The sequence below is a fragment of the Camarhynchus parvulus genome, chromosome 15 (assembly GCF_901933205.1).
Source record: "Camarhynchus parvulus chromosome 15, STF_HiC, whole genome shotgun sequence".
In the NCBI taxonomy this organism is placed as follows: Eukaryota; Metazoa; Chordata; class Aves; order Passeriformes; family Thraupidae; genus Camarhynchus; species Camarhynchus parvulus.
In genome coordinates this window covers 2,537,236-2,564,772 of record NC_044585.1, presented here as the reverse complement: position 1 = coordinate 2,564,772, position 27,537 = coordinate 2,537,236, and the positions used below count along the sequence as shown (strand labels likewise).

The 27,537-nt window shown below is 43.3% G+C and overlaps 1 protein-coding gene across 1 annotated transcript; it reads right to left on the bottom strand.

Annotated features, from left to right (window-relative positions):
* Window positions 1-221: 221 nt before the first annotated feature.
* Window positions 222-27,525, bottom strand: MED15 (mediator complex subunit 15). The gene is made up of 18 exons (XM_030959063.1): window positions 27,363-27,525; window positions 22,462-22,549; window positions 21,244-21,295; window positions 20,771-20,800; window positions 19,374-19,589; window positions 18,537-18,796; window positions 16,807-17,175; window positions 15,656-15,757; window positions 10,688-10,807; window positions 5,151-5,293; window positions 4,658-4,785; window positions 3,633-3,767; window positions 3,188-3,251; window positions 3,031-3,097; window positions 2,442-2,602; window positions 2,144-2,310; window positions 1,909-2,007; window positions 222-1,784 (listed from the first exon to the last, which is right to left on the bottom strand). The coding sequence occupies exons 1-18, from the start codon at window positions 27,428-27,430 to the stop codon at window positions 1,648-1,650; spliced, it is 2,406 nt and encodes an 801-aa protein (XP_030814923.1). The 5' UTR covers window positions 27,431-27,525; the 3' UTR covers window positions 222-1,647.
* Between the last annotated feature and the right edge of the window lie 12 nt (window positions 27,526-27,537).

The following is a 27,537-nucleotide window of genomic DNA, read 5'->3' as shown; positions in this document are numbered from 1 at the left end:
TTTATAAAACTGCAGTCATGCCACAGGTGCATCCCATCACTGACCTCTTGACCAGTTCTTCCAGTTCACTGAGGCCAGGATGTGGTGCATGAGACACAGAGCCATTTGTGATTTTGTCCCCTAACCTTCACAGCCTGTGAGTTTTCACTTCCCACAGAACACAGAAACCCTCATCCCATGGTACCCTGGCAGGGGAGGAGCAGTACAATGTTAGCATCCAACACAGGAATAATAATAAATTTATTACAGTAGAAACAAACAGATAATGCATTAGCTCATGTACAAAATACTGACAGCATTCTGCTGCCTCAGTCAGTGCTTACTAAGGACCCACATTTAAAAACATCCTAAAACTGATGACACCACATGGATTTACAGAGGTCACAGCAATCTCTTGACACTACTGTAAGAGAGCCCAGCTACTCTTTAAGGTTTGCTGCACCATACAGAGAGATGGGGCAAGATCTAATTGGAACATCTGATATCTGCAATTCTCCTGCACCTCAGGAACTCAAGAAGGAGCAACTTAGACACATGGGGAAGTATGAAAAATGCAGTAAATTAGAGTTACTTGTGGTAAATGTTTTCATCCAAAGTGCCAACACTAAGGCAAGCTGCTGACTGATCTGAGTGCCCATCACTGTTGAAGGCACAATGGATTAATCATCAGTTCTACTCCTGAGAGGTTGTTTTTTGCCTTTTTTGTTTAAACAAACTGATGTAGTATAGAAACACTTTCAGTGCACTGCATTAACTCCCACTGGAAGCCAGGTGCCTCAGAAGGACTCTGAAAATAAGAGATGTAGCTACAAACCTGCTGGAGTGATCTGTGTTACTTGGCCTTTATACTGTTGGTTCCCCCCCATCTTTATGTACACATTTAGTGAATGTACAGAGGAACTCAGTGTGCACATCAGGATCTCTTATTTCTCATCAACCTTACTCAGCTGGGGTGAGAAACCTGGTCCATGCTAACCAAAAACCATTTATACAAAGTTGCATTTAAAATAAGCTACAAAAGGTTTTATAAAATGAAACCTTTTTTGCTCTGTTTGGTTCACCTTCCCACCCCCAAGTATAATTACGCAGATTTATCTCACATATTTGAGGGATGCCTTAAAAAGGTGTAATTTATCCCATCTCTGGCAAAGCTAATAGTCACAAAGATTTCTTGCACCCACTGGCAAGTTTGCAAGCACATTTGAGTTGCAGCTCATTTATTTCTGGGGCAGTGTCAGGTCACAAAACATACAGTGTGGAAGAAATACTGGCACTGAGCAAATTCTGAAGCAAATTAGGACATTTTTCCCTACCCCCTCTTATACCAGACTCCCTGATGGAAGTCCACAAATAATTTCTTCTCTAAGAAGACAATAAAAAACTCATCCTAAATACAGTCTTGAGAACCATATATACACATTTTGTATATCTGAAAATGCTGGCAGAAGTCCACAGAGGCAGAAGATAGAAAGCATGAAAGCTAAGTCTAACATCAGGTTGTCTACTGAACCTGCCAACCTAGGAACAAAACAACATAAGGCTTCTTTCTTCTGAAGTAACCTCCCCATGCTGTGGTTTTGCAGTGGCATGTGGAAGATCCTGGCCAGCTGTTGAGGGTTCCTTCCTGGCTGCATGCTGCAGGAGCTGTTATGCAGCAGAGAGACAGGCCTGACGGATGCTCTGTGCCCAGGTGTTCAGGAGAGCTGTGACTGAATGCTTGTCTGGCAGCTGCAAGAGTTTGGAAGTCATGTATCTGTACACTGACTGCAAAAAGGGATTGGCTGCTGGAGGAAAAGGAGGTAACAGATAAAGGAGGTTGTTATAAAAATCACAGTAAAACACTAAAATAAAAGAAGTGTTCACACTTCCCCACTACTGGCACATACACGTGCCCAACAAATGTCATACCATACTGCCTGGGGTTCTTTATCCACAGAGGGCTCTGATCTGGATAGTCTGCTGGAACACTGAGCTGGAGTGGTGGGACATTTGGAAGATTCTTGTCATCTGAAAGGCAAACACACTTCCATCAGAGCAGAATTTCTTGCCAGACAGGAGGCTTGTAGTGCATAACTGAGCTTGATTTCTAGCCTGTGAACGCCAAGGAGGAACCAGACTGGAAAGGAATCAGCTTTCTTCTTACCTAGCTTGCATATGAGATGAACTGTGCCATTATTACTGCAGTGTGAAGGGTCCAGGTTCACCAGGAATTTAGGATTTAATCTTGCAACTTCTCCTTGTAGGACATTTGGGATGGTCTGTCTTTCATCCTCTTCATATTTCCGCTTCCGAGGGGAAGCAACAGGGGCCCTGTGTACAACAACACAGCCCACAAAAGGACTCATTAAACATTCCAAAAAAGGAATCCATAAACCCATCTGTTGTTTGAATGATTCCTGCAGAGGGATTTCTCCTGACACTCGGAGCAGCTGGGTACGTACGTGATGGGCTGCCCGTGGATGGCCGTCATGGCCGGCATGAAGGTGCGGTACAGGGAGTGGTTGAACACTGGGGAACGGATGTTGGCCAGAACAGCATCCAGGAGGGGCTGGCACAGGTACTGCTGCTTGGTGGGGGGCACTGGGGGAGGTGGTGGAGTTGGCTGAAACACAACAGAAGTTTTAATCATCACCAAAAATAGAAATATTTACTGTTGAGTCTGAAAAATTTTACAGCAGTAAACTTCCCATGCAAATGATTCTCAAAACTGTACATAGTAACATTAAGAGAGGAAGTAAAGCAAAAAAAACCAAAAAAAACCCCTCAGTTTTAGTTTAGGAAGGCTGTCCTGAAATTAGCCACAGTCCAAATTCAAGTCTTGGCACAAAGCACAAAAAATTGAAATTCAGTTAAAAGATACACACAGGTGACTTACATGAAGTAAATGCTTGCCCACTTTTTTCTTATTTTGTCCAACCTCACTTGAAGTTTTAACACCATGAGTAATAAAAACGGTAAAAATGATCCTGTCAAGTCTTAAGACCTTTTGGAATGAGTTGCTTATCTCTGCTGGCACAAAGCATTACATACCACAGCCATATCATTTTTCAGCTTCTCCAGAGCAATTTCACATTTCTGCAGCGTCTTCAGGGGGCACCTGTGGGAGAAATTTCATCCACATTAGCCACCAAAACACCACCAAACAGGCACCTCAGCTGGAGACAGCCCCAGAGACAGGAAAAGTTACCGCTTAGAAGGGTCTGTCAGGATATCCAAGAGACTCTTCATTTTACTCAGGTCCTTCTTCCTGTCTGAAACAGTGTGAGAAACAAACACTGACTACAAGAAAAGCTTCCATTCTTGCAGACAGAGATACAGTCAAAATGAAAACATGAGCCAATACTAAAGAAAGTAGTGAGGATTAAAGATCTTTCATCTAATCCTAAGGATATCCAAAGCATGAACTCTACATGTTTCAAAACCATCAGAAGTAAAAAAAAACTGATGAGAATTTAAGGATAAGAGTTTTGCCCATTCCTCACACTAAAGTCTTTAGTTAGAAGCAAGAAAGAACAGCTCTGACATTTTTAATCCCTGGAAAAGAAGTCTCCACAAAAGACAAAGTATTGCTTCTTCCAGCAGATAAGAGAGCTGTCACAGGTAAATGCATGGCCAAATTCAGGAAACCTCACCTTCATTTTTATCTATTTTATTGATCATCCTCCGGAGTGGCTCAATGTATTTTGAAAGTTGTTTGAGTTTTTCCAGGTACTGTTGCTCCTCTGACTGACCAGAACTGGCTGGACTCATGACAGAATTTGGATTTCCTGGCAAAAAGGAAGACTGCATGTCACAGGATGATAAAAGATACTGCAGAGCATTATTCTTAATTAATCTTGATCTGAAATGTGGCACTCTCAAAGGGTAGCTCATGTCAAATATCCAACTCCACAACTGGATGCCCTCCATAGTTTAAGTGCTTGCCCAACCCTCTAGTTTTTGTATGGAAATAACATGTTCTATGGGCAGAACAGCAATTCCCACTTAATACATGCTTTCGTGCAAAGTTCCAAAGTTCCACATACCCATTTTCTAGGTCTTTATTTTGCCTTCACTCTAATGCTTTAAACACAAAATAAACAAAATGAATTCACAGCAGTTTTTGTTAAGTGGGTCCTCTCCTATCTGCAAAGCACACAACAGTGGTAGGAGAAGGAGCCAGTCTGTGATACTATGAACAGAGGTGACAAACTGCTTATTCTGGCTGGGAGGGAAGTGCCAAGTGCCAGAGTACACCTGGGAAGGTGTTCTGGAGCAAAGCAGCCTCCTGCCTGGCATTAACTGCTGCCTGGGATGAAGTGGTTATGTCCTTTACACCTGCACAGTGCCACTAAGGGTTCCCTCCTGCTGGAACTAAGGAATCATTATGCCTCTATAAACTTGCTCCATTACATTATCATTCTTCTTTTCAAAGACTGGGGAAGTAAGAAAAACCCATTAGATAGTTCAGTGATGAGAAAAGAGGTTTCAGTTGATTTTGATTTGGGAATCCAAGCAGTTGTGTTATGTGGTGTGGGTGACCTGTTCACTACCTGCAATGCCAGCTGCTACCTAGAGCTCTTGGAAGTTCACACTGTGCCAGAAAGAACAGGAATGATCACAGTTCCCAAAACACAGCCCAACCCCTGGTGTGCAGCACAGCTCTCAGATCATTTACCTGGAGTGTTGAGAGGACCTGGGGATGGGACACTGAAGTTCTGAGGAGTTCGTGCAGCTGCTGGGCTCTGTGATGGCTGTGGAGAGGGACTGGGGAGAAAACTGCTGGGTGATGGAGCAGGGCCAGAGCTGGAAAATAAACATAAAATAATAAAAAATAAAAACAAATAATATTAATATTAAAAATAAAAATAATTAAAAAAAACCCTGCCAGAACCTGATAAGGAAGGACCCTCAGCCTGTAAGCAGATAAGATTTTAGTAAGCATCATTATGGCAGTCTATAGTTCTGCCCTGGTGAGATTTCATACACAGATTCTTTATGTGAAATGTGACTTTTCAGAGGGGACTCAGCACAGTCTCACCTGTGCTCCCAGTGGAGCTGGCATTAACATTCATCCTCTTCAGTGGAAGCAGAGTAAGGTTATTGAATGTTTCTGAAAACCTCCACCTGTGGCATTACCAGAAGTGCTCAGAAGTTGCAGTGGGGCTCACCTGACATTTGAGTTTGGCTGAGAAGTTGGCTGGCCTGGCTGAGGGGAAGGCTGGGGCTGTGGTGGTGGAGGCATGGACTGGGGAGTCTGAGCCTGCTGCACAGGAGATGGGGATGACATCATGGTGATGTTGCTCTGGCTGACCTGCAGGGTGGGAAAAGACACCATCAATAACAACAAAGGGGAGCAGAGCAGGGGAACCTAACTAAAAGGCTTGACCTGTGGAGAGAAGTGTTCCTCAGGCCTACAAGAAATGAAAGCATTAGTTTCCTTTCTCCCCCACAAGGACACTCCCACCTGGATCACTCTTGAAGCTCTCAGGGCAGTAAATCTTATCAGCTTCAGTAGAAATGACCATTAAAGCTGCACATAACTTGAATTAACAGCATAATAATTATTTTTCACTGCCCAAACCATCATGTTGCAATTAAAATGTCAGAAATGCAATGTGAAAAACCTGTACTTTATTAGAACTAAAGAAGAGCAGGAAGAAAAGACATTTCCCATTTGATAATTAAGAGTCAAAAACCCCTCCTTATTTAGACATTTTAATTACAGTCTTCAAAGGTCTGTCAGACTCAGCTGCAGCTTCCCAACTGGTTTTCTTTAGGAAGAAAAAAAATTAGGTAAGCCAAATCACCAGCATCTTAAATATTGAGTTCTGAAAATCTGGGTAGAGATAGAAACTCCAAACTGAACAGCTGGGTGAAAAAAAAGAAGTACCTTTCTGACCTTTGGGGAATGATGAGGTGTGCCTAAAGGACAAAAAGGCAAGTAAGAGCATTCCAGAACAGCACCAAACAACCAAGTTTATTCTGTACACTCTACAGTGCCAGAGCCAGATGAACACTAAAATTTGAGCAACTGCTCACATTTGTTCTAATTCACATTTTTCCCCTTAATCACTTAAAACCAAACAAGAAAACCTGTGCAATGGCAGAGGCATGGGACAGTAATGCAGATACTGAGTGATCACATTTGTGTAAGGAACATGCAGAGAGTTCTTAGACTTGAGGCTATAAATAAGGACATACAAAGATAAATGGAATTAGCCTGCAGAGGCCATAGACTGTGGCTCATTAACCCATGTGTCCATTCTGTAAATCACTGATGAACATCTTTGAATTAACAACTCCTTCCCTCAGTCTAAACCATTTTTAAGGGAAGGTTCCAGTAAATCCACAAGTCTCAGGCACATCACAGGCACTGCAAATTGGTGTTGCCCTTCACTCTCTCGTTAAATATCCATCTAATAACCCAGCTGTATGCAGAGGACATGATATTTAGCACACTGAAAAATACTGCATTGTCTGCTGCATGGACACACTGAGTGCAACAGGAACTGCTGTGCTTGGTACCTCACACTGCAGCCATGCAAAAGGTCAAATTCCCCCCCAAAAAGGCACAAACAATCCCCAGCTTAGTGCAAAGCTACTCCTTGTGAAGATACCAGTTTATCACCCATTACAGAATAGTTCAAAACCAACTGCAGCCTGACATACTGTGATTTTTTTTCAATCTTCAATCACCCCAGTACCTCTGCAACCTCTCACACAAAGTTAATACATGGAACAAGTGAGGCTGAAATTAAATATCTTCCTTTTCTCCATAATCAACAACCACAGAGCCTGGGCTTCTGTTTTCCAAAGGAGGTGGATTCTTTACCAGCACATCTCTCCTCAACAGCTGGAAAAGCCTTTCTGAGGTTGAAAGGCACAGTTTGCCTCCTGCATGTGTGGAAAGAAGGATGGACACTGCAAAGAGCATTCCCTGATCCTTCACAAGTCTATTTAATGTGCTATCAGACAGCAAGTGATTTAGAACTTACCCATGTGGATACTGCACCCATTTCTCATCAAGTCAGACTAACACCACTTGGAGTGGTTCATCTCTTCCTGAAAATCAGGCCCCTGTTAAGTGTCCCAAGTTGGTTACAAAAAGGAATTCTGAACACTTAAATCCTTGTGTTTTGGGAAGGAAGGAAGGAGAAATATCTCATTAGGTTTTCTGCCAGATTTAAGTTGCTATGTGTAATTCAGCACCAAGGATATTATTTACATTAATTTACAAATGCTGCAGAAAAGTGAAGAAAAGGATATGCAGCATTTACTGTGCACATAAGCACTGGATGAATTGAAATTTTTGCACTACTCCTCCTCATCCAAATACTTGCACAGGCAAACAGATTTCCTCCTTTCCAGGTTTGCTCTCTGCCACCTTCATTTCAGAACAGTAAGGCCAATGCCTAACAGTAACCAAAATTGTGACATTTTCAAAAACATGCATTCAGAAGTGTGCAGTTCTGAACTTACTGACTTGGTTTTCTTTGACAGCAGTTCATTTGCTACATCATTTCAGAACAGGTTTAAAGATTATTCAGATTTAGGTTTCTACATTGTTTTTAGGATAAAGATTAAGATTGTAACCATTTAATGAAATTTCAACTCCTAGGGAATGCTCTTTGCAGCTGACTCTGAGTAAAAAGAAGGCTTAAAAAATAAAGAAAAACAAACAAACACACTACAAAAATAGCTATGAACCCAAAAGACAAAAAAAAACCTCCTCCAGTGTTTTAAGTCCATTGAATTCATTCAGCTCCAGAGTAAGGCCATGGTTACTGCTCATTTGTACACCCTGCATCTTCAGCAGACACAAGGAAACCCAAGTACATCTTTTTTCACTGAGGGATGTGAATTTCTGCACATAAAATCATGTCCATGGACAGCTACTACAGCCCATGAGCATGAATCTGCTCTGTGCCTCTACAGTGACCTGATCATGACACACACTCTCATTTTCTGAAGTCTTGCCCATAAGGTACTTAGGCTTGCATGATGAAAGTTTGCATTTACATCCACTAAACCAAAGCTTGGTGCTCAGAGCACACTGTCCTGGAAGATAAACCCAGCTGTGAGCTCCATCTCCAGTTTGCTGAGTCTCAGGCACAAAACAGCACTCAGGAGATAAGGCTGGGAAGGGCTCTCAGTTCTGACTCAAATGTTGAAAATCAAAACACCAGGTGATTGTGGAATAAAACCTCATATCAGTAATTTTTTGTATTGTTTGAAAAGACTGTAAGAAGCAAAAAACCCCAACCAAACAAATAAACCCACTGGAGAATCTAATGAGTACTGTGATAAAAAAGGCCAGACTGTTCTGTCATATGGCATAAAAATAAATAGCCACAAGGTACTGACTTCATATCTGGTCCTTCTGCTGAAAAGCATCCTTCAGTGCAACACCAAGATTCTTTTCTAAAGAGAAAATACACCCTGAACTACCTATCACCACATCTAAATGGATTTTGATACCACATCTAAATGGATTTTGATGCTCTTAAATGAGTGATTAATAAGCACATATCTGCTACTGCCCTTCACTCCTGCTGTCAACAGCTGCAAGGGCTCTGATGACCAGGGAGTTCTACCCAGCAGACAGCAGCAGTTTAGCATTTTATAAGATTAAGAGATGTAAAAGACAACACTTCTAATTTCTAATCTACCTAGAACCTGAACAAAATGTTTTGGCAGACAATACTAGAGATTCATGCAGATTCATCCAGAGCTGTCAGGTATATGCAGGTCAGGCTTCAAAACCTGTTTCAGCCACCAGTAACCATGACTCACTCACTCACCCCAGCACCTGCTTCAGAGCCATTTTCACTACAATCACTGCTCATGAAACATTTCTCTTCTTTTTCTGCTTTGACCAGCTGTTCAGCTTCTACATCACCTTCCCACTCCCTGCCATGCTACTGGGAGCACTTCTGCTGAGCAGCTCACTGGTGTCAGGAGGCAAAGCTGCTCAGTGACAGTGGCAGTGCCCAAAGATCACCCCATCACTGAATGCCTGAACTAGAAGCCTTTTGCTATCACTCAAGTATTCAACAGAAGCAAAACTAATACTTAGATATCCATGAGAAAGCCTCAAATATTGTGGGTGGAAGTCTTGTAACTAGATATAACTTGTAACTAGATATAATATTGTAACTAGAAGCCTTTTGCTATCAGTCAAGTATTAAATAGAAGCAAAACTAAAATATCCACGAGAAAGCCTCAAATATTGTGGATATTTCAAATGGGAGATGATTATCTCAGTCAATATTAACTGCTACAATGACCAAAGCAGAAATTCCCCTCTGACTCCACAGCTATGGCTGGGGTTTGTGTCAATTAACAAATCCACACTGTCCTGGACTGAAATGAGCATCCATCTTCAACCAGAAATGCAAACAGATGTGTTTGCCTGGGACTGCAGAATCTTTCTGGTCACTGTCACTGCCTTTGCAAACTCCTGAGAAGAAATGAAGTGCTCTGACCTGGTGCATTTCCCAGCAGCAGCAGCTGCATGGGAGCTGCCAGCCTGCCTACACAGCATCTTCTCTGATGCAGGTGCAAGTGGAATCCTCCTGGCAGTTTCTCCTACACAGCCATGAAAGAAAGAACAGCTCAAATCTTTCTGGGTCCCTGACACCATGCCAAAGCTGCTCAAACTGGAACGAGCCAGGTTTAATACCACAAGAAGCATCTGTACAGAGCATGAACATAGGCCAAGCAAGGTCCTGGGCACAACCCAGCCAGGGACACTGCACTGCTGACCTGCAGCACCCAGAAATGCACACTCATGGAGTGTGGACCATAATTTGAGTCTTGAATCAATTCACAACACAGCAAATCTTGGGTTTCTGTGGTTGAAATGACCCCTGAGGCGTTAGAAAGTCTCTTTTCCCAGCCCCATGACCGAAGAAGTTGAGATTCCTCAGCTCTGGCTTTCAAGGTTATTTATTTTCTCTTATCTGTTCCATTCTCTCTCTGACCTGCTGAGATCTGTCCAGCAGGTTGGGTTGTGGCACACTGATCACCCTTGGGGTGGTGTTAGCTTTTTATACTAAGAACTACGTGTACTTTATTTACAATAATTTCCCAATACCTATCATCTATGTTAGACAGTCTGTCTCTACTCTAAACCAATCCAGAAGTGTCACCATCCCAGCAGAAGATGGAGGACAAGAAGAAGGAGAAGAAGAAGAAGGACAGGACACACCCAGATTCCTCCATCTTGCCTATTGAACCCCCATGCTAAAAACCCCAAAATTTTAATTTTTCACCATGTGACAAATTAACAATCATTCTACTCAAACTCTTGTGGCTTGTAGATCTTCACACAAAGTTGGTAATTGTTTCCATGGGCTAAAATCGAAGGCACAGGTGTTTCTGACTCTGTGCCAAGGTCCCTGAGCCCCCTGCCAGGGTCTCAAACCACCCAGGGCAGCCAGAGGAACGTCCTGGGTCCCGACACGCAAAGTTTTAAATGTTAAAATAAAGATCTACCCCACTTTAAAAACACTTCATTTGATATCCCAAGAAAACCTAGTACTTCAAATAAAAAAGGATCCATAAAAAACCACACCGACACGCTGAGTACCAGCAGCAAGTTCATAGTTTGATGCACAAGTGCACATTCCCCTTGCCTAGAGGCAGCAGCCGGGCAGGGCAGCTGTGCCCGAGGCTCACACGATGGCTGTGACCCAGTAAATACCTGTGGCATTGGCTGTCCGCCCAAGGGCACGGAGCTTGGAGGTGGAGCCGGCACCGCGGGGGCAGGCGGGAACCGTGGTCTGATTTGCATCCCGCCTCGGGCCAGGGGTGCGGTGATCATCTTTGAGGACAGAGGGACAACAGACAAAAGTAATCGCAAAACAAGAAATGCAGTGCACTGGCAGGATGAGAAGCACATGCAGCCTCGGGGAACTGGGGAGGGGGAGCATGGAGGGAAGGTTAGTGAGCTGTTCTCTAAAGGTTAACCTGACCTGCTGGCCTGGAAATGCAACTCCTTTTTGTACTCCTCCTCTCCATCTTCAGAGAGCACCTCATCAGCTCCTGGTGTCCTGACAGAGCCCATGTACAGCCTGATTCATGGGTCAGGGGTTGAGTATCCTGTCATTTCCATGAAGGGCCTTTTCTGAGTTTTTAAACATCTTGAAGTTCTCCAATCTTTGGAAATAAGCTCTCTGCTGTCAGGAACTCTCCACCTAAGAAGCTCTATAATGTCACAGGTTTCTGATGTGCTTTCCCCACTGTGGGCTCCAAGGGTCCAGCAGTGCTGGCCATGTCCCCTCTGTCACAGGACATTTTGTCAGACGGTTCAGCAGCAGCTGCCAGGGCACTGCCCCACAGTGAGCAAATTTCACACCAGCCCAACCTATGCCAGTATAACAATGCCAGAGATAATTAAAAGGACTTCCAGCTTTGAAAAATCTATTTCATTCCTTTTGTAACCCATACAATAAGTCAAGTATATTTTTTTAATTACCATCATTTTGACATATACATATTCTTCTACCACTAAGGTGTGCTAAATTTTTCTGAGTCCATGATCTTCCTCAAGCTTTTTGATTCTCCAGCTGTATAGAATCAGCACACCCTAAAGTACAATAATTTAGGGTAAATGATAAAGGTTAGTAATAGAATAAATTTTTATTTTAAAATAGGATTAGGACTATGCTGCTCTGCAGTGTCTAAAAGTACCTTTCAGCCTGCATGAGTCGCAGAGATTTAATTTTTTGTATCTGTATAGCTCTCTGCTACTTGATATTACCCCACATACTGAGAATTTACAACAAATACAGCATATATTTGAGGTAGTATTCAGGTAGCTTTGGCAGATTCACTTATCAGTAGAAGAGCTTCTGTTTGGGACTTCAAAGATCCACAGTAAAGTTCTCTGGGCTACCTTTTTTTTCTGGTTTACATGTTACCAAGGAACCTACACAATCCTAACTGACCTAAGAGATAATGCAGTCTCATTCCTGTAAAGGGTTTGGGGCACTCCTGCTGGGTGTTTATGTAAATGGACTGAAGCAGCCAGCAACACATCTCTAGAGAGTCAAAGAATGCATGTGCTTACAATTGTTAAAAATAAATAAAATTAAATACAACATAGCAAGACTGAAAAAAGAAAGCAATAACTGATAAAGAAAATAGTGTCAAATTCAGCACAGCTGTTAGTTCACAACATCAGAGCAATGCAGTCCCTTTCCATCCAGGCAAAGAGGGATGGTCAGAGACAGGATTTCAGAAGGGGAACAAAGGGGGTGCCTCAGCCACACACACACATGCACACGTGCACACACAGCATGCAGCAGCTGCAGAGCAAACACAACAACCCAGCAGTGCCACAGAGCACAGGGGGATGCCAGGGAGGGCAGTGAAGAGCTACAGTGTCAACATGAGAGCTGGTGAAGCAACATAACCCTAACAAAACCAAAAAAAAAAGGGGGAATTGCTGGGGTGGGAGGGGAATATCCTTTCAGGCACAATCACCCCATCTCAGACCCTGGTGAATGCACACAGATCTCTGGAGCTGTGCAATCCCAGGCATGTTATGGTGACCCACATGTCCCATCTTGGCCGTGTTTCTGAAGCCACACCACCAAAAAGTGAAGATTTACACTACTTCCACTGAGGCAAAGGAAATTAGAATATTCACAGGATAAGTGTCTGGCAAATCACTGAGCACCAGCATGACAAACTCCAATTCAAAGGTTTTCAGCTGTTTGTAGTATTGTGGTTGGTCAAATGAGTGCACAAGCTTACAGTTTTGGGTTAGAGTTTTTTGTATTTTTTTTTTAAATGTGTGCTCTGGAAAGGAAATATATATATAAAATGACACCAATTCCTCTCTCTTAACAAAAGCAATCTATTTTCCCCCATTCTTCAGCTCATTTATATTTACAAATCCCATGACCCTTTGATAAAGGAGTCAGGAAAGGGGGGTCCAAAGCAATATGTCCATAAAGGAGTTACTCTTCTCATAAAATAAGACCACAACCAGAAATATTTAAGTACTTTTGAGAAAGATTTTAACTGAACACATATCATCCTCCACAAGTGAAATTGTTTCTTAAGAGGTAAAATTCCAGACCCTGTAAATTGAGATAAATCAGAGAGCAAGAAGAGGATCTCCCTCCAGAGTAAGCTACAAACCCCATTATGTGATAAAAATTAATTGGAATAGAACAAATAGAATCCAGAACCTGCAACTTTCTTTTATTTAACATCCAAACATTCAGCAGCCCATAAATACACAGCTTCTGGTGAGCACATGTATTACAGTGCCCCTGCAGCAAAGGCAGCTCAGATTTTCAGTCAGCATCAGCCACTCTGCATTCTGAGCACCTGAAGGAATTGCACCACAACAGTGACTTAACCTTACTCATATTTAACTTAAGTTCAAGTTAAATATGAGTAAAGTTCTACTCATATTTAACTTGAACTTTACTCATACTTAACTGCAGCTGATTACAGATATTTTTCCTTGGTGCTGTAAGTATTTTGTGTAGATCTCATGTTGCCAGGACATCACTGCTGTGAGCTCCCCTGGGCTCACAAGCACTGGAGCAGGGTAACACTGACCTGTGTGGGGTCTTTTTAACTTCAGAGAAGAATTTCTCACATGAATCCACATTTAAACCTGGGACTGCTTTTACTTTTGTGTAAAAAGGATTTACAGAAACTTTATGGAAAAGGAAAAATGCAGCCATAGCAAGCAAAATTCCCAGTTTGAAAGCCATTAAAGACTAAGTTTAAATGTAACAAGCAAAGATTAGGATAGGGTTTGTTTCTAAAAAAAGCTTCCCTGAACCAAATAAAGAAATCAAGGCAGATTTATTCAGAATGCTGATGCTACTGAAAAATGTACTAAATAGAAATCAAAAATCTAGCCTTAAAAAGAGACTTCTTATAAAATAAAGGAAATCCTTACACACTCTCAACACTGAAGCTGCATTGTAATATTATATACAGCCACAATCTTAAACCTATTACATACAGAAAATATTTAGACAAGTACAAGAAACCCATTTAGTCACTGGACTTCATAGTGGTAGGTGAATTTTAGCAGACTCATCTTGCACTGGCATGAACATCAGTGGAGTAAAGCCTGTGTGTGGAATATTCCAAACTCCACATGTGCTAGATAAAGAGCAATCCCCACACAGGACTGGATAAAGCTGCAATACAAAACTGGCTGTCAACCATGTCATCACCCAAAGCTTTTCAAATGCACTGTGCTGTTAAGCCACTGGCACAAGAAGTCACTAAAGGGGCAAAAATTCAGTTGACTCTACATAAACACAATCCATCTGTTCAGAGCTGAAAAGAGCACCACTAAAGTTAGTAACAAGAAAAACAAGCCAGTGTCTCCTTCCAGTCAACCTAAGTCCCTGCAGCTCCCACCTGGAAATTGTTTAAGAAACAAACAAGTTTTAATTCACATTTCAGCTGTAGGAAGAGAATTCTGCATTGCTGCCAGCACTGTCCCAACTGTACTTACCACTGCCCAGCTTTTACATCCTGTGTTGCACTGACACAAGCCAAAGGAGCAACTCAGAAACAGAACTTGGCCACACCAACAAGGATGTGGCCAGCTGAGAGTTACCATGGGACAAGACACTGTCCCTGATACAAGCCTGGGAGATGTTCACTGGAGAATCACAGTCCACATAAAAAACTTCTTACTGAATCTATAAAATGACTTGTGCACTGAATGGAAAATGGTGCTTGAAAAACATGGAATGGCTGGGTATACAAAAAGAATTCTGCCATTAGTCCTAGCCAGCCTCATTTCATCTGTCTGCCTCTCTCTTCATCTACAGAGTGGTGATATTTGTACTTACCCTTGTCTGTAAAATGCCTCAATATGAAACACTACACAGGTAAGCCACAAAAGACTTCCATATTCTTGTGGAAAATGGGATAAGAGGTTCAGCTCAAGCCATTCCCCATTTTTTCCCCATGTCTCCTTCATACCAGACACACATCAAGAAACAACCACTGGGGCTGCAGGTGTATTGCAGGATAGAAAAACCATGTTAGACAACAAGCTTTCACCCAGCACTTTTCCTTTTTTCATGTAACTCTGCACTTGTGGCACACACCATTTGTTCTTCACAATTCACATCCAGAACAAGAGCATCTAGATCTACTGCCCATCTCACTCAGAAGAAAATGAAAGATGAAAGGACTAAAAGGGGAGTGCAGAGAGATTTCATCATCTATACTATTTTTTTCTAGTCAATACATGAAGATGGAAGGTAAATCACATGTGATTAAAGATAGCAGGCAAAGATTCACAGTACAGAAATCAGTTTACACAACAAAGCAGTCACCTAGGAGAGTCTAATGAAAGAAGAGGTGATACACTCCAGGTACCAACAGTCAGACTTGTAGTGTGCCCACAGGAGACCACCTTACTCATGTGCATTCCTGTGTCAGTACAGGCAACACTCGAACCTACTGGGGACAGAGAGCATGCACAGAGAGGTGGGCAATGAAATCCTGCCTCTGACTCCAGGCAAAGGAGAAACAGCAGAGAAGAACCACATCCCCTTCACAGAGGGGATGAGCAATGTCAGACCCCTCACCAGGAACCACCAGGAACCCCACTCCATGCTCATCTCTAGCATGCACCTGGCACAGGCTGGGAGCTGTGGCCCTGGGCCCTTACCTGCCCTGAGGCTCCCATCTGAGCAGCTTGGGCCTGAGCTGCCTGCACTGCTGCTGCTGCTGCCTGCTGCTGCTGCTGCTGCTGCACCAGCTGGGCTCTTACCTGGGGGATGAGAACAAAACCCAAAGTAAACATACATACCTGAGCAGGGAATGACACTTCTGTTTCAACTGCATTGGCTATGCTCATTAAAAGGGGTATGGAGACAACACCAGCCTCACCAACCAAAGGTTTTGATTTTTTTTTCTGAAAAGAAGTTTCCATGTTTAAAACATTTAGAATAGTTTTCCCACAGACTGCACATCCAGTTCAACAACTTCTTGCACTTCTGACTTCTACTATCAGGTCTTATAAATAAAAATAATAGGCACTTAAATTTTTGGCAAGCCTACCAATGACCAGCATTGCAAATGTTTATAAATTCATTACATTTGTCACTGTGACAATGATGACATTTAACTACTCCTAGCTCAGCTGGCAGGAGCACAAAGTTGAGACATCAACTCATCCATTTCTGAAGTGTGGCTGACACTCCATTCCTCCCCAGTGAGGCCCAAAGAAAAACAGGTCTGAGCTGTGGCTCACCAGTAACCTATGCAGCCCAGATAAAAATGACTCTAACACTTCAAAAAGCTGCACCATTAAGAGGATGACCCAGCAAGATTCAACAGAGCAGAACTACTGTCTTTCCCACCTTCTCTTCAAGGCAGGAACAACCAGCACATTGAACTGTGACCAAATCTCCCAACATGGCAGCAGAACCAAAGCCAGCATGGCAGAGAGCAAACACTGGCTGCAGTCTAGAACACTCCAAAGTACTTGCTCATGTTCTGGAAAAGCAAACTGCATGGAGGTCATTTTTCTTTAACCAGAGTATGTTTCTTTTTTGTTTTTTCACTTGTCCATTCCAGAGTGAGACAAGAAATTATTTTTTAAATATCAGCTGCATGAACGGTTTTCACAGATTTCCATAACTCTTACTCTTAGGTATAAAACTGTTCTCTACTGGTAGGCCCAGATACAAACCTTTAAACGCCCTGTACTCAAAACAAGTTATGGTTTTCCTACTTCATTATTAGCAAAAGTCAGATATATGTTTTATTTCTTTAGATGGACATAACAAATCAACAATCAGCTGGTCTAGCCCTTACCTGCATGGCTTTTAACTGCTGTGGTGTGAGAGTGACAGGCATAACCTGCCCGGGGATTTGTCCTGAGATTGCCTGAGGCTGAGACACCATGGGCTGGGGCTGAGGCTGGGACTGTGGTGGAAGCTGAGACTGCTGTGCCTGAGCAACCTGTTGTTGTTGCTGCTGTTGCTGCTGCTGCTGTTGCTGCTGTTGTTGCTGCTGCATCTGTTGCATCTGCTGTTGCATGACTTGCTGAGGTGGCTGCTGCTGTATCTGTTGTTGTGGTAGCTGCTGCTGCTGTTGCTGCTGCTGCTGTGCCTGCATGACCTGTGCTGCCTGCAGCTGCTGCATTTGAGCAATCCTCTGCAGCTGCTGCTGCTGCTGTTGCTGCTGCATCTGAAAAGCAGGAAAAGCCAGCATGTTAAAGCTTCCAGCAATGCAACAGCAGACTTACTTTTATAGCATAAACCAAAGTAAACAGAATCCTAATACATCAGATTGATGTTTTAAGCCCAAAGAAAAGCCTAACCTTTTTATCCACTCATCCCTTGTGTATCTCAACCCTCAATGGTTAAATAGCCTGTATTTCCATATTTCCACATGACAAGCTTTCCTGTAACTTTTAAAAGCAAAGGTGAAGTCCATCAGCTTCTCCTGTACAAATGGGCTCAGATACAGTTTTTCAAATGCAATCACCCCTTACCAAAACCTGCACAAGAATATGAGTGCTGAAGTTTCCTCCTCTGCTTTTTTACTTAAGGATGATTGATATATACATGTATATATATACATGTGTATATATACACATATTTTTTAAAGTGGCAACACATCATTCACACAGTGACAGAATAGCCACTATTGCTAGAGTAATTTAAGTGCTGCACTTTCCCACTCTCGGTCAGAATGAAAGACTATCCTGACAATTATAAAAAAAAGAGACAAAGATTTTAATTCCCTATTTCTATGACAAAAGAAAGCAACAAAACATCGGTAAACCCTTTCCTCTAGTATGTAACATACTGCTGTCAATTAACTTGCCAATCTAACCTGAAGCCCTACCCTGAAGTGGAAATGTGTTACTAACAGGCAGAGCTGATACTGCTACACAAGCCAAACCTCACCTGACAAGTAACTGATTGTCTTAGGTTACAATGCAAGATGTAACCAAATGTTTGTATTCTATTACCATCTGTTAAAACCAGGTAGGGCAGTGCTCTTTATCTCTTCCATGACCCACCCTCTTTCCAGGGGGATATCTTCTGTCCATGGCCACTGAGTGTCCCTGCAGGGCTGATCCAATTCCAGCATCCCATGGGGAGATGCTGCGCCCAGGGGAGGAGCCAAGCATTCCTACCTGGATCCAATCTGAGCCTGGAGCAGCACAGCAGCCTTTGCCCACTGCATTGCCAGAGGAGCAGCTTTCTGCTGCCCTGCATTGCCAGAGGGAGCCCAGGCCCATCTGCAGCAGCCCTGGAGCTGCAGAGGAAAACTCCCCCGTTGTGCAGGATCCCTGCTCCAGCAGCAGCACAGCTGGCACTGCAGGAGGGCTGAGCCCCCATGGGATGGGGCTGTGCCACCACCCTGAACAAAAGGGTGTCAGGTCATTTCTGACTCTGTCAGTGGTTTTGTACTATTGCATTTTATTTTCATTTCCCCATTAAATTGTAGCTCTGACTTGGGATCTCCTATTGGTTCCCTCTCAAACCAGCAAACCCATCACCACATTTGCCATCAGAGCTGTTTGTCATCACCTGCTGTTGGTTTTGCTGCTGCTGCATCTGCAGTTTCAGCATGTGCTGCTGCTGCTGCTGCACAGCCTGCAACTGCTGCTGCTGCTGCTGTTGCTGCTGCGCCACCGCAGCCGCCGCTGCCTGCTGCTGCTGCACCTGGAACTGCTGCTGCATGGCTGACTGCTGGGCCTGGAACTGCTGCTGCTGCAGGGCCACCTGCTGCTGCTGGAACTGCTGCTGCTGCTGCTGCTGCTGGGCTATCTGCTGAAGCTGAAGCTGGGCTGAAGAGAAGATAGGCAGTACTTAAAATATGATACCCAAATAATGTGAGATTTGTTAATGTCCTTCCTTAGCAGTATACACTTTTCTTCCTCAAACGGATTTACAGCAGGATTAATTACACTTTGTACTACCAACTTGTAATTCACTCTCCCTCCATTGATAGTAAGTAAAGAGTAAAAATATGCAGGAAGAAATGTGCACTGAGGTCATGAGCAGGAAGCATCTTACCATGGAAAACATGGGTACATGTTTGCACAGGCAAAAACAATGTTCTGAAAAAAACATTGTTCTGAAGCTGACATGATGAAAGAAAACAATGTTCTGAAGCTGACATGATGAAAGAATTTGCTCATACAACAACTATGCTGTATTGGCTATACTAAGACATTTATGCAATTAGGTAGCAGTATCTGAAATCAATTATTTCTGAGTTCACTTGGCTGATTTAGCCAGAAGTATGACATCTAGTATGACATTTAGTATGACATCTCCTCAGCACCTTTTCCCTGGGGAAAAGCCTTATTACTGCAAAGCTGATCCAACAACTGCAGTGGCTGAAGCACAGTGAACACTTACTCTGCTGAGTAGCTGTGGAGACACCAGGCATGCCATGAGGGGCCATTGCTGAGGTGCCAGGAGGCTGCTGCTGCCCTGGGAGACTCATCTGCTGTGCCATTGGACCAAGGCCTGTCATGCCACTCATTGGTGCCCCCTGAGCTCGGGAAGCCATGCCCATGCCAGGTGCCCCTGCTGCAGGACCCCCAGTTAGATTCTGCAGGGCATTCATTGGATCTGCAAAGGAAACACACTGATATGCAGCCAGCCATGCAATTTTCCACAATCCCCTGCTCTCCATCATCCACTCTCTGATCTGACAACTTCAGACCATGACTAGACCCAATATCCTGACAAACTGAGATTCACTGCCCTGCCTGTGAGGCTTCTGGCACATCTCTGCCTCTCTGTAAAGACAGAGAGATGATTTTAACTTCACCACACTGCTCCAGTGTGGTAAAGTTCCACACAGATTTTAAATACCTCAGAGAAAAGAACTTATTAGCCATCTCCAACTTGATACACAAGTCAAACCAAGCTGCCAACAAAACTCCATAAGGATATAAAGCTTTTAATTTCAAAAACCAAGAGAGTCCCACTGTGGATCTTCCTCCTCAAGTCAAAGAAGCAATGCTCAGAGGATGGACTTTGCTATACAGTTCTCCCTCTAACATCACTGTTATTATGCATGGAATAAATTCAGTGCCTTTCAAGACAGTTTGCATCATCTGAATCCTGGGCACACAGAAAAGTGAAGTTAAAGAGAGAAGGACAATTCAAGAGGCCAAAACACAACACGGGGTGCAGAAGCAATATGAACTGGGTACAGAACACACACCACCTCTTTCTTAAGAATACTTATAAAATCATTTCCAGCAGGCCAGACTGCATGTTCATCAACCCCAGACTGCACATTTGCCCTACAGAGGGATAAAAGCACAGCACCACACGATGTCCCTAACATCCACTGCAGTGAGAATGAGCACACAGGCAGAAGCCAGGATCAGATCTAAGCTCACCAAATGGCACCACAAATATTTCTACCTCTGGTGCAACACCTGAGGAGCCACAGCAGCCAACAGGCAGGAACCTGGGCTGCTCAGCAAGATTATTTATCACTCTGGTGCTTTCCTGACCCTTACTGCTGTGAGCTAACAGAAGTGCACACAGGGGCACAAACAAGCCTGCAGTGTTACATCCAAAGCACTGGCCAAGCCTCTCACCCCCAGCACTGAACAACCCCAACCCTGTCCTGCTCCCCTTCCTTTACTCCAGCAGCATTTAATACATTAATATCCCAGCGAGGCAATACACAGGTGCTTTATTCTTAGTAACCACAGGCCTGATGTCTAAGCTGTTCTATTTAGAAATTGAGAGTATGGGAAGGAAGAAAACAACAACAAAAAGGGAACTCTTACCACTGACTGAGGCTTGAGATTTCTTATTGTCTGCAAAGAAAAAATGATGAATCATCTTTGTTAATATTGTCACATTGACCTTCTGGATATACTTTCTACATAATTTTTAAAATAAATTTTAAAAACCCACTATCTACTGTAGCTCTAATAAAATACATTAACCTAAACCAATTTGGTAATCAGAATGCTATATAAAAAATGGAAGGAAAGCAAAGATACAGAAAAAATTAGGAAGGAGGAAAAGTAGCAAGTTTAAATAATTTCTCAAATACTTTTCAATTATAGATGATGTGTAAAAGAAATAGGATTTATAAATTAGGCATGCATACTACAGGAAGATTTTTAAAGCAACTTTTTAAGAATCACATGCAAAATCACACACAGAAGCCCTAAAATTTACTTTTCTCTTATAACGATTCAATGAGAAACCACAACTGAGAAGAAAGTAAAACCAAAAGTAAAAAATTACTTACGAATATCTCGGAAATGGATAATGAGCCTGGCCACAAGAGAAAGATACTCCTCCTAAAGGTGAAAAATGAGTATTTCAGCATAAGAAATGAAAACAGAATAACCATTACTTTGTGGTTCTTCAGTATTCTTCCTCAACATACTGGGTTTTACTCCACAATGTGTGTGGGCTTTGCAGAGCAGTTCACTTCCAAGAACAGTCTGTTTATGAACCAGGAATATTTTCACTGACACGTCATTGTGGTTGATGGTAAAAGAAGACCAAGAAACCACAAAATTCACAGGAAAGAACCTCCCTGACAGCCACACTAACAGCACCACAATATGCAAATCTTATAAACCAACATACATTCTCCACTTCTTATCCACTATAATTCCATTTTTGTAAGGACAGAACCTGCTTACTTTGCACACTGAATTATTGAATTCCTTGAATTATGTCACATTTGTACTACAGTAACTCTTTTTAAAGCTAAATTCATATTACAAATACAAGTAAATTAATAACTTGGAAAACTAACATGACAGAAGTGTCAGAAGTGAAAAGACAAATATTCTCTGAAATATTTTCTTAGTGTACTTCATAATTGGTAGGAAGTTGCAGAGGCTGAGACAAACCTTCCTGCCCATGAAACAACTCCTCAGGAGGATGCCAACAGTGGGTGCAGATTTGTGGCATCAGCATTGTAACATTTTCCCCAAGAAAAGTTCTATTTCAAACACAGAACTTGTTTGGAGACAAAAACACTACCCAATTTCTCATAACACAGCTCCAGGGAAGAAGTTGATGATTTGGTAAGAGTGCAGAACTGTACATTACAGCCAGGCTTTCACAGAGACCACAGCTCTTGCCTTGGGGTTACTCTTGACAGAGCCTTTTCATTGATATTTTTTTCTGACCACCAAACTGGAATGGTGCTACACTGCAGATAAAGGAAATTCTGTGTAATTCACTACACACAGACATTCAGGTAAGAACAGTGTGGTTCCACATGTGCATGAACACTGCAGCATCAGCAAAGCTTCCTGGCACTGAGGCCAGCCTGATGCATCTGTTGGATGCAGAACTCCTCACTTCCCCTCAAGGTAAAAGCAGCAGCACATACAAATCAAAATTTCACATAAATCTGTATTCCTAAGTGCACTGGCTTTCTATTTCTGTAATTCATTACAAACTTCTTTTGACACCCAATAACTTCTGGAAGCAAATAGAGCTTTACCCTTGTTTTGGCCTTCATAAACACATGGCTCTCCATATCTTTGCTAGATTTGTTATGGGCAACACCAGCTTTCCTCATGGCTTCATCACTGAAAAAAAAAAAAGGAAAAAATCAAGGCTGGATTTTAATTGAGGGTGTTACAAATACTTCCTGTAGTTAGAAAGGTCTGTGAAACAGCTTTTTACCCCTCTCTCCTTTATAGATTAAAAACAAACCAAAACTTGAATATCACCACAAAAAAAACCCAAATCAAACCAAATCACCACCACATATTATTTAAAACTGCCTCCCTATAAAGTTTCTTCAAATAAATAATGGAGGAAAAAAGGCAACTAATTTCTAAAAGGCAACACAAATATTCTTTGCAGAAATTCAAGACCAACTGCTAAACAAATCATTATTTTACTGCCTGATGTATTATTTTGACAAAATACCAGCACTTGTTTATTTGAGAAAAACTGAATGACAGGATTAATGCAATCCATGTTTGGCAAACAACGAGACTGAGCTTCCCAACATCAGGATTTTCCAAAAGAATTCTCTAAACATAAGGTGGAGGAATAAAACAAAAAAAGGCTGTTTAAAGGTACAGAGGCTTAACCAGTGAGTGAGGACAACGAGGGGCAGCATGGGTTGGGGACAGAGCTGCAGCATGGGCAGGGTGGGAGGGGACATGAAAAGAAGGGACATTCTCAGCACATTAAAGAGCAGCAACCACTATGGAATATGCAAAGAAAGACATCTCAAAACAAGGACTAGAGCCAGGAGAAGCCCTGTTCAATCCCCTAGGCACTGTCATTCTCAGAAACTTCCCTGCAAAACCTGTTCTTTCCTAAAGCAGCCTGGCAGTTACAGTCTCAATTCCACAAACAAGTGATCAGGAAATACTTTCACTTCATAATTAACATATCAGAAAGTTATTTCTTGGTGACTGCCTTGCACCAGCAGCTACCTTACATTAAATGCAGGTCAGGGCAGTGACCCCTGGAAGTTTCAGCCACTACTGATTTATTTCCCCTGAATTTCTGTGACTTCCCATGCAGCAGGAATGGTGCTTGCACAAGAAGTAAACGGGTTCAGCTTTCTGAATCAACTCAATGACTGCTGGAATGTTGGGGGACACAAGACAGGTGATGGACTTTGGACCTGGTTAACATAAGAGATTTGCTAACAGGATGCCTTGGCAAAAGCAAACTTTGAAAATTAGACTTAGATTGCAAGAAGATTAAATCAAATGGGTTTACAAAAAAAAAAGAAAATCTTATTAAACTTTGGACAGTCTCAGAAGAGAAGAGCAGATGCTACAGCCTTAAAATGCAGGAGCTTAGGCTGCCACAACTCACACCCTTACCTGCAAACCCTCAGCTGCACTGCTGCAGCCTTTACCACAGAACTCAGTGGAACATTGCAAGGGAACCTGTTTGTGGGGTCTGGCAGCCACCAAAACAATCCTGTTTGTGTATGAAGCTTTCTTAAACTGCAGCAGCATCTGAACATAGTGCAGAGTAACTATTCCTCCATGGGCAAACAAGCCTTGAAATGAACTGCTCGCAAAGGAGCTCTGCTGTGGAGGAAGAAGCTGTACCCAATTCTCCTTTTTTTCACACTTTCTTTTTTGGGAAGGCTGTCTCTAAATCCACACTACCCTGAATCCTCCTCAACTTTCCAGTCCTGGTACAATGAGAATGCCTTTCATGTTGAGAGCACTGAAAATGGAGCAGACAAAAAGAGAAGACAAAGATTGCACAGAGGTAAGCAAAGAAAGTAACATGTAAGTAGCACTTAGGGGATGTGATAGAGACAGTGATCAATATGGTATCAGGAACCTGAAAAAAAGAAATGATCTGCTTTTATATGAACCATTTCCTCCTGACATTATAGAACATGGAAAATGTATTATTGTGGCTACATCTGCATTACTGAAAATGTGCTGTCTGTTAGCATTCCAATAAAGGTTTAGACTGGGAAGAAACAAAACCACACAACTTGTTCCTTGTTCACATATTTAACTGCAATCACCATAAAAACAGTTACATTAAAAGACATGGGAAGTCAGCTAAAAAAGAGTCATAGCTTTAGCACAGAGCACATTCCTTGCAGAACTCCCAACTGTACAAAACTCTGGGAATGAGATGGTACCAACCAATGCAACCTCCATCTGCTTTGTAAGCACTTAGTAATTGTGCAGATGTGCACTAAAAATCTGATTTCATGCAGAACACTCAGAGCTGTGGTTTCACAGGATGCAGTATTCAGCACCAACACCAGCTTCAGGAATTCCCCCTCCACTCTGACAAAGCTTCTTTCCAGCCCAAATATGTGCAAGCTCTCACTCAGGCTAGCTGGTCTAACAGAAAAATCTTGCAGAACATGTTTTCCTTCAGAAGCGCCCCAGCTCCCTCCCTGGGCAGAGCACAGCAGGACTGTGTGAATCAGCTGCTGCAGTGGAACACCAGGACAAGGAGATGCAGGGCCAGCACCTCCCAAACCATCCCAGGGACCATTAGAGAACAATTCCCTGCTCACACAGCCTCCAAGCAGCCCAGGGCAGGAACCAGGGACAACCAGAGTCTGAGTTTACAGCCCAGATCAGACCTGTCCTTCAGGCAATACCAACACCTAAAGGCATTTGAAGGAAAGGCCTTTAGAAGGGAGAATGTACTGGAGCTTTGTAAGGGCCAGAATAAAGTGGTGCCCTGCAAGCAGAAGTATTTATCCACACTCCCACAGCACTGCTGACTCCTGGAACACCCTGGGAGAAGCCAGAGCTGCTCCTCAGCCTCAGCCACGGGAGCTCAGGCTTTCCCAGTTGTGCTCCAGTATGGAAGTTCTGCTCAGCCCTGCAGTGCCACAGCACCCAGCACTGGACTCAGGACATCCAAAGCACCATTCTCCCAAATGTCCACAACCAAATCATGCACCTGGAGCACTGAGACATTCCTCAGGATACTCACTGCCCACACTGAAATGGTCACTCACAACACCACTCCTGACAGACAAAGCCAAAACCCAGAAAACTTCAATTCAGTGTTGGAATGAAAACCCACGTGTGGAATTGCAACAAGTGGAGACACCCAGAGCCAGCAGCTCTAAAGAGCCTGCCTCAAAACTCAAAAACTATTCAGGTAATTCAAAATGAACTATGTGATTGTTTCATGCTTTCAATGTTCAAGACCAAGTGTTAACATTTATCTTGACAAGTGTCACCTCTTGCTGGCAGGATGAGCTGGAAGATGTGCACACATGCAAGACTGCATTTCCCAAACTGCTCAGAACAACCTTCCCACAGATCATAAAAACTTTCAGGTGATTCACCAGATGTTTAATTACCTCCCTCTTCCACCTCCTACATCAGCCTCTAATGACAAAGCTGGGAGCTGCTGGGAAGAAACAGGAATTTGTTGCATAGAGAGCTCCAGTTTTTAGCAAGTGCATTGATTTTATTTCTCATTCTTCTTATCCCAAGGGCCCCACAGAGGCAGGCCAGGCTGTTTTGGATATCTAACACACAATATCTGCTTTAAAAAGTCTGCTGCAGTCACTGTAACAACTCATCCCAGTGATCCCAGTAACAGTTTTGCTTGCTTTTTAAACAAGGCCATGAATGCAAATATCTGATCCACCCTGTAAAACTGGAAGTGACAAAAAAAGGCTGTCACTACATCTAATAAAAAGCACATGAATCATACAGGGACATCTGTGCACTTGGGTAAAAGAGAATAAACAGAGGGCATGTATTAAATGTTTAGGATTACTGTCATCCCTTCATTTGGTATTAAACTTAGAGAGTTTTTGGTCAGTAGCAGTAATTTTTTAATCCCCTGTTGTGCACTTCCACTGAAACATTTTTGAGCACTGTTTGCTGCTTAGAGAAACCACATTGCAGTTGGCAGGGCAAACACAAATCCAAGTTTGATTGTGTTGGGTTTGCATGTGCTTACTCACGTTTATTTCCTCAAAGCACAGCATTCAGGGCACTTCTGTTTGCTTGTTTCGACAAAGCAGCAGAACAGAGAGGAAGTAAGGGATGAATCTAACAAGATGAATGACTTTACAGAAAGTTTAGAAAGTGAAACATCCGCTGTGAGCACCAAGGAAGTCTGTCTGGTTCTGACAGACAAACACCATCCCACTCCTCCAATGAATACTGCCACAGTTTAATTCTGGAACAGCACCCTAACTGTAGGAAACCCACAAACACTCACACTACTCTTATGTCACAAAAAACCAGCCCAGTTTTAGGTGTTGATTGCTAAAATCAACAAGGGAATATCAAGCTTTCCAAAACATATGAATCAGCACTCCAGCATTACTTCAGAAAGAATGAACTGTGCTTGCACTTCTGTGCTCATCACCTTGCATGGGGTAGAAGAACATTTAAATACAGATAAAGCCTGCAGAGCACCAAGGAAAACTGAAAAGGCAACAAGTTGAACTTCACATTAAACCACCAGCATTTTTATTTCATATTTGCCCCCACACGTCCGACACAAGCCCATAACAGGGATTTCCATAGGGCTGAATATGCCAAATTTCTCAACTGGCAAAATCACAGCCCTACACCGGACGGTGGCAGGCGGGGTAGGAAATCGGTATTGCTGGGGAAGGGGAAAGTGGAAGAGAAGGAGGATGGGGAAAATCAAGTCACAGACCGGCCCCGGTTACCCCGCACAGGCCCTGGGCAAATCCTGGCAACGAGGCCCCTCAGGAGAGGGCCAGGCTTGGGACAGGAAACACCGGGGAGCGGGCACGAACCCAGGCAGCCGGGGCAGGCCCGGAAAGCCCCGCAGAGCAGCGGGCACGGGCGAGACACGGGCGGAACCGGGACCCGGCCCCGCGGGCGGCAGCAGCTGAGGGCCGAGCGCGGCCTACGCATCACCGAGCCCGCGGCTCTCACTCACATCTGGCTGACGAGCTTCTGGCGGAAGTTGGTGCTGCGCCAGTCAGTCTCGGGCCCGGTCACGTCCATGGCGGCCACCGGGCGCGCGTCCCGCCGCCTCCGCCGCTGCCCTGCGCCTCCGCCGCGGAACTGCCGCGCCGCCGCTTCCGCCGCGCGAGGGATCGCGGGAAATGGAG

Coding starts and splice junctions, on each gene's coding strand:
- MED15 (XM_030959063.1), bottom strand. CDS start 27,430: ATGGACGTGACCGGGCCCGAGACTGACTGGCGCAGCACCAACTTCCGC. Junction 2,603..3,030: donor TGAAAAATGATATGGCTGTG/GTATGTAATGCT, acceptor GTTGTGTTTCAG/CCAACTCCACCACCTCCCCC. Junction 2,008..2,143: donor TCATCTCATATGCAAGCTAG/GTAAGAAGAAAG, acceptor TTTGCCTTTCAG/ATGACAAGAATCTTCCAAAT.